The sequence below is a fragment of the Primulina eburnea genome, chromosome 18 (assembly GCF_022965805.1).
Source record: "Primulina eburnea isolate SZY01 chromosome 18, ASM2296580v1, whole genome shotgun sequence".
Classification (NCBI taxonomy): domain Eukaryota; kingdom Viridiplantae; phylum Streptophyta; class Magnoliopsida; order Lamiales; family Gesneriaceae; genus Primulina; species Primulina eburnea.
This window is the reverse complement of record NC_133118.1, coordinates 29,146,985-29,154,368: the sequence shown is the minus strand read 5'-3', so window position 1 is coordinate 29,154,368 and position 7,384 is coordinate 29,146,985. Positions and strand designations below refer to the sequence as shown.

The following is a 7,384-nucleotide window of genomic DNA, read 5'->3' as shown; positions in this document are numbered from 1 at the left end:
TAAACACAAAGCCCAATTCTAGTTATTTGATTACATATATAAAATTATTACTGTAAACTACATATTGTTCACAATTATGAAAGAATCTATTAGTAAAATTCTAAATCTTATTGATTTTCCAAAAATACGATAGCAAAATGAAATATTTTACGAAAATTATTATATATATACAACATATAATATTTTTATTATTATAATTACATGATTTGTGGAGGTTGTAGTTGATCAAATGACTATGAGGATTCATATCATTTTTTTTAATACGATATAATTTATTAGGCAAAAATTTATGTGAAACGGTCCGACGGTCGTATTTTATGAGACATATCTCTTATTTAGGTCATACATGAAAAAATATTACTTTTTATTGTGAATATCGGTAGGTTTAATTCGTCTCATAGATAAAGATTCGTGAGACCGTCTCATAAAAGACTTACTCAATGAAAACAAAAACTTATGTGAGACGATATCTCAGATCGTATTTTGTGAGACATATATCTTATTTAGGTCATCCATTAAAAATTATTACTTTTATGCTAAGAGTATTACTTTTTATTGTGAATATCGGTAGGGTTGACCTGTCTAACAGATAAATATTCGTGAGACTGTTTTACAAGAGACCTACTCCTCAATGAATTAACGTGAAAACACACGTGTGACTTCAGATCCATTAAAAATATAAATCTGATAAATATTCATCTTTAAATTCACTTTTACAACATTATCAGATAACGTCGTAAGAGTAAATCATGATATCGTCTCATAGATTTTTTTTTGTTTTTTTTTTTTTGTAAAAGCATATGGCCACGTGTTGAAAAATAATATAAAGACCAATCTACAATTTCCTTAAAGTCAAACAAAGCAAACTTTGCACCTCAATCCTCTACGTGTCCAAAGCATATTACTTCTAAAATTTTCGATCCAACAAAATGATGCCACCTATTTCCAATTCACTGCCACAGATTCGCAGTTTCTATTATTTAAATCGAGCCCGATCATGTTCTTATTCATTCAACTTGGCGAAGTTAAGTTTCTTGAATCAGTTTCGGGATCAACTTAGTATCCGGTAGCCATTGTATTCTGATCGGAGTTATCTTCCATGGATTCTTCAAAGGTACTGATACCAAATATATATCAGCAATGAATTTTGGTCTAATACTCCATTAATGAGCCAATAGCTCGTGCTTGTGATTATGTGCAGGGAAGTGGGAAGGCAAATGATGAAGGTGGTGAGGAGATAAAAGTGGGGACGGTGGATTATCGCAGTCCGGCGGGCCGTCAGGCGGACCCTGAGGAGAAGAAGGTGGAGGTAACCCATGTGATACACGAGGGTGAGAAGCCCGGAGTGGTGGCGGGGGCGGTCGGAAAAGTTGCGGGAGCAGTGCGGTCGGCGAAGGAAGCCGTCTCCGGGGATAAGAAGAAAGAGTGAATCTCAAATCTGCTGCTTTTCATTCCAAACTTTTGTATTTTCTTCTTTAAAAAAAAAAAGAAAAATAAAAAAGAATATTTGGGTTTTTATTTTATTATTGTTAATTTCAAAATATAATCAACGAACTTTTCAAAAGGATTATTAATATATAGGAGGAGACTTGTTAAGCCCAAAGCTGGTCCAAACTGATGGTGTACATTTTCGTGAATTGGGTCGGGTCTAATAAAATATTCAAGTTTGACTTGATTTGATTTGTTTATACCTCTAATTAGAACCCACGTGTCTGATCATATTCGACTTGATTTGGTTCGTTAATACCTTCTTATTGGAACTCACATGCCACTGCTAACCAAACAAAAGCGTCACCCCCTATTAATAACTATATCTTGCAAGTGACATCCCATTTAAACCAGCATCATGAATCCCAACTGGTGGTAATAATCTTGAATTTGGATTTATGGTTTATGAAGTATATCCATTGAAAGTGATGACCCCAATGCAGAGATCATATAAGATTAAGTTAATTGTCTGATGGATAAAATCTCTAAAAATTGTATAATCGATTGATGAATCTTCTTTCTTTGACTTAGTTTTTAAGATTGAATTAGGTTCAAGTCTCAATAATCTGCAAATTCATATAAGATTAAGCTAATTGTGTCATGGATAAAATCTCTGAAAATTGTATATCGACCTGAACAATCTTCTCTCTAAGTTAGTTTTTAAGATTGAATTAACAAGAAACGTCAAAAGTGGAAAATCTAGTTCAAACGAAGCAAATCAAACTTGCTTCCTTCACCAATGGACACAAAGTTGCAAAGACCAACTCACAACAAAATTAAATAAAAACCAACAAACAAATGTTCCACACGAGCTATTAATATATCTATTGCATGTGAACCATTTTAACACATTGCACGAATCAAAAGTACCATTTCTGTGTTCTCTCGCGATGCATATGTAGGAAGGAACTAATGATTCAAGCTTTGACAAAGAACTCGTCGTCTTTCTGGGGGCAAACCATCAGACAGATGGGAAATATTTGTTGAGATTGAAGGGGAGCGAATAGAATTCTTCGCTTCTTGTGTCTGCCTTAAAGGTTCGGAACTTATCCCACCAATGTTTGCCTCTATCTTTCCTTACTTGGCTATCTGGCTTGTGCAGAGTGGAGTCCAAAAAGTATGCCAGTATACCGGCCACGAAAGCTTCTGAAGAGAAGGGGACGCTGACTATGTCATTGAACTGCCAAGAACAAAGGAAGAAAAGTGAGATTTACGTGCACCAAATGCTGGTAGGAGCAAAACTCGGTTACTTTTTTTATCAGAGATCTAAGTATTTGTGTCTGTGCCGTACCCATCTGCCACTCGTGTTGACAGGACTAAATCCTTTAATAGCTGTATACTCGTTGAAATATTGGGGGATGGACAAGCCCAGAAAAATGGAAAATCCCAGTATGAATTTGTTCCGAAAACTGTTCAGTTGGCAGAATTGAAGGAAACTTAAGCCACCCGCACCTGTGTATTCACAAATGTAGAGAAATATCAGGTAAATCGAAATATTTGACTATCCTCAGGAGCTTTCATCGGATTGTAAACACATACCAACATAAGCAAAGAAGATACAATACAGGGCACCCACAATAGGTGTTGGAATTGAAGCAAAGACAGCTCCGAATTTCCCTGCAGACACATTGTACTCGTTATAGCGAATTTTGCATGCAAAAGAATGAAAGTTTATGAGATTGACTTGTGTATGAAGGTAAAGTTTTACCGAGAACAGAAAAGAAAAGCATGAATCCAGCAGATATCTGCACCACCCTTCGACTGCCAACACGTGTCAGCGCCAACAGGCCAGCATTCTCACTGAGGAGAAGCAAAGAAAGACGATGCCTTATGGTCTGAAAAAATTATTTGATAATCATGAAGCAATTTGAGAGGCAATCTTACATAGATACTGAAGATCCATTAGCAGTTCCAAACACTCCTGATAATAAGATCGCAACACCCTACATATAATTGGAGGTCAAAAGAGAAATCAGGTTCTTCCACCACTTTTCAAGGAAGTTATTGAGATCATGTGATCTTTTTGACAGGTGAGATTGATGTTAAGATGCATGGTTTACCTGCCAGCCTACTCCACGGCTGAGAATAGATGGTGGCAACGGGGTTGCACTGGCATATCTGGACACAGCAATAAAGCCACCAGTTGACTGCATTTTACCATTAACAACATGTTTAAGTGAAAGCAAGTTAACAACCACCTAAGTAGAGCCTGTGAACGAAAATATCCGTCTCCGTGTACTCAAGACAATAAAGAAGGGAGAATCTTGAAGAAAAGTGAAAAATAAGACCTCTACAAGAGCAACAAATGCAGCCATCATCATAGCAAAGGCTTCACCAGCATCAAATGAAGGTGCTCCCCATTGAAAGGGATATGGAACTCGAATCCTGTACATGCAAACCAACGATAATTCTATTCTCTTATGTAAGTACCGTCAGGTATTCTTCACAGATGAATTTTATAGCGATAGTTTCTTCATAACCACATGATTATATGAAACAAGTAGAGTGTAAAAACAGTGAAAAAAATATTACTATCAACAAGAAGAAACTTGAGCTTACCAAGGAGCGGCATCAATAAGTCCAGCACGATCAGTTCTGCAACTTACTTGGGTCTTTGGTGGCCTCCCATTGTATGCACCACCCACAGTAAGTAGATGAGCATAAATCCACACAATTACCACAGAGAATAACACGGCAAATCTGTCAAAGATATGCTTTCCTGGACGTATGAGATGAACCAAGTACTACAGAAACCAGAATTACAAGTGTATCAAAACTTCTTCCAATGGATAAATAATTCAATAATAGTAAAAATCGATTATCTGATGATACTTTTATCTAAAAGTAATGAGTTTTGTACAGGAAGACCATATGTGGATTGTTCTCATAGACTATTAACAAGAATTTTTGTCAAATATAGGTTTGATTTTTACCTGAGAGAAAAGAACCAATAGAATGAGCTGCGGCAACCCAATTTCAATACATTTGGCAACCTATTGACACACAGCGAAGGTCAAATACACTGGCTTATCATAACCAAAGGAAATATTCAATTTAGAATTGGCCATACCCCGGGAAAACCAAACTCATATAGGCCAAAACCAACAAGAGAAACCAAAGGAACAACAGAGATTGGACTCAGAAATCTGCACCATTGTTAAACAAGTTGGATGGGTAATAACTGAAGTATATGAGAGAAAAAGTATTGTAAGAGGAAATGTCATGTGCTAATCCTCAAAATTGCTTGCTACTGATGATGGACATGCAAAGTTGAATCAATAACATGGATGACACAACAATTTGAAATGTATCTTAAATAATTTGAGTGGGCCAAACAGCAAAACTCAATGACTCTACATACATATCAAGTATGTAATTTAGACCAACCTTGCAACATTCCGCCAAAGCCCACTGAAACCTAGAACTATCTGAATGGTCGAGGCAACAATATACGCACCCTGGGTCGCCCGCATTATTTTCTTGAACTTCTGCACAGCCATTTACAGTGAAACATGTATTCGGGGGAAAACAGAGCAAAAAACATTGCTGTGAACCACTTGATGCTTGTGAAGTTATTTAATGTACAATCAGAAGACAGAAAAGAAAAACAGAAACGGGATCAGATCACTAACCGAAGCAGGGTCAGGATCACTCCATCTACCAGATAGAATAATTGAAATTGTGGGAGCAACAAAGGTGTATGAACCTCCGATCACAGCAGGTAATCTGGTTCCAAACCATGTTTGCAACAGCGTGTTCAGACCAGCCACAAAAAGCAGAGTCTGGATAACTTTTGCTTTCTCCTCCTGAAGAGAGGCAAGTGAATTAAGATAGGTCAAAATCGAATATATTAGAATTTCAGATATGGAACTGTGGAAAAGTACTCTATGGCCTCACATTTCCTCCTCCCATTTGAGGAACCAGGGCAGTGGGTATGATGACTGTTGTGCCAAGCATAACAAGATAATGTTGGAACCCAAGAAGGATGGCCTCCGCTGCAAAATGATAATAGCATTCTGTCAAAAAATTAAGGCTGACGCCCTTCATACTTTTATGTATGCAAAAATTTCATTTTCAATAACTAAAAAGTCGTTATAATAATTATCTAACATTTCGAAGCTAAATGATCGAAGTAAATGGTCCACAATAATTCTTAAGGTCACGGAAAAAGAAGTCTTTGTGTCATCATTAAACCATACAGGAAGATAATAGTGTGAGCTAAATACACTATTACCTTTCCTCAATGTGACCAAAACAAGAATTACTATGCTAAATTGAATGAACAGGAAACCATAAACTTGAGAATGGTCTACAATAACTCCTTGAGAAGTTTCAGAATAGCCAGAAAGGCACATTAAACCCCGCACAACCTCCAAAACTAAGCTGTCCACAAAAGAATACTGAATGGCACATGTTCAAGCATCAGTTTACCGAAAGAGAATAGTACATTTTAATTGTAGAATATACCATTATTTTGCTCAGAGAAACAACTCAACAAGAAGAGCAAGATAATATAGAATAACCTAAAAAGAGTAGGACAAACAGAACAAACGCCACAAATTAGAACACAACAGATACTGGGTGACAACACAAGAATATACGACAAGTATAAAACGAAAAAGAAAACAACTAGCTTTATCATAATATTCTTTTAACAATTCCATCCACGCTCTATCATCTTGCCCCTTACAACCACAGATTCATTGGTCCCGAATGCCTTAAGCCGTGGTCTGACATTAGATGTGAGAGTCGCCTAAGTTACCACTGCTAAAAATGGGATACTATCCATGCTCTTAGTATTTCAGCCAAATTACTTAAATTTTCCTTTCAGATCCGATGTGTGGAGAAGAATATCAAAGAATTGTCACCATGAACAGGAATAATAAAAAAGATCCAAGTACTCCCACCAGCTAAAAGTGAAACTATGGTTCAAGGAATCAGCAACCACTTTATACCAACTCTGAAAGCTCAAAATATACGAATATTCTGGAAAAAGAAGAAACGGTATAAAAAAGACTGACGCCATGGAGGAGGGCTGGTGATGCAATAAGCAACATTAGGAAGCTGATCTTTGGGTATGTGTGGTGCTGGCTCATCTGCTTTTGGTGCTGCAGCTCCACCTCCTGCCATTTCTTATAAAACAATGTATCTCCTTTTACCTTTTATATCTGTAAAATAATACAGGAAAAACAGTTTTTGAGACTCTTATTAATCAGAAAATGCAAAGCTCCGCAAACCAATAACCACCCTGGTAACCAAACTCTCAGGAAAAAAATTGAAAATACAGCAGAAACGTAAACAAAAATGCAACTTTATTAGCACCCCAGAAAGATAGATTCAAGAAAAAAATTGTTCAGAAGAACACGAAATAAGAGCAGTAGATTTAATGCGTGGGTTTCAACCATACAACGCAAGTTTTCCTTGTAACCATAAATACAAGTTAAGGCCACAGTGACAGCCGACAGGTGAAGGAGGAAAGCCAGCCGAATGAAACGGTAACTCTTGTGGTGGTGTGTGTGTGACTGTGAGTTATTAATAAATGTAATAATTCCAACAAAATAAGAGTAAATAAGAGAAGTCCATAAAAGAAAAGGGAAGGACGAAGATACCTAATTGTGAAATGTGGAAGCTTTTCAAGAAGCAAAAATCAAGAAAGGATGGAAAAGTGAACTCAAGTCAGTAAAATCAAAAGACCCCACCTCAAGAAAAAAAGTTTCTTTATCCAGCATTAAAAGAGAGCAAGAGAGAGAAGAAGAAGAAGAAAATGGGAGGAAAAAGGAGAGAACTTTACAAAAAGCTGGCAATGGCAATGTGTGTATTCTAGCACAAAGGCAAGAAAAAGAAACCTGGATAAACAGCAAGCAAAAAAAGCGTGAAAGATGAAAAAGATACAAAA

At 36.7% G+C, this 7,384-nt stretch overlaps 1 protein-coding gene across 1 annotated transcript; it reads right to left on the bottom strand.

Annotated features, from left to right (window-relative positions):
- Positions 1 to 2,250: 2,250 nt before the first annotated feature.
- Positions 2,251 to 7,084, bottom strand: LOC140819002 (nucleobase-ascorbate transporter 6). Its single transcript, XM_073178982.1, has 14 exons — positions 6,510 to 7,084; positions 5,386 to 5,483; positions 5,121 to 5,294; positions 4,876 to 4,976; positions 4,559 to 4,634; positions 4,422 to 4,481; positions 4,048 to 4,232; positions 3,777 to 3,873; positions 3,549 to 3,635; positions 3,373 to 3,431; positions 3,197 to 3,288; positions 3,028 to 3,105; positions 2,780 to 2,940; positions 2,251 to 2,668 (listed from the first exon to the last, which is right to left on the bottom strand). Exons 1-14 carry the CDS (start codon positions 6,616 to 6,618, stop codon positions 2,450 to 2,452), a joined length of 1,596 nt encoding a protein of 531 aa, XP_073035083.1. The 5' UTR covers positions 6,619 to 7,084; the 3' UTR covers positions 2,251 to 2,449.
- Between the last annotated feature and the right edge of the window lie 300 nt (positions 7,085 to 7,384).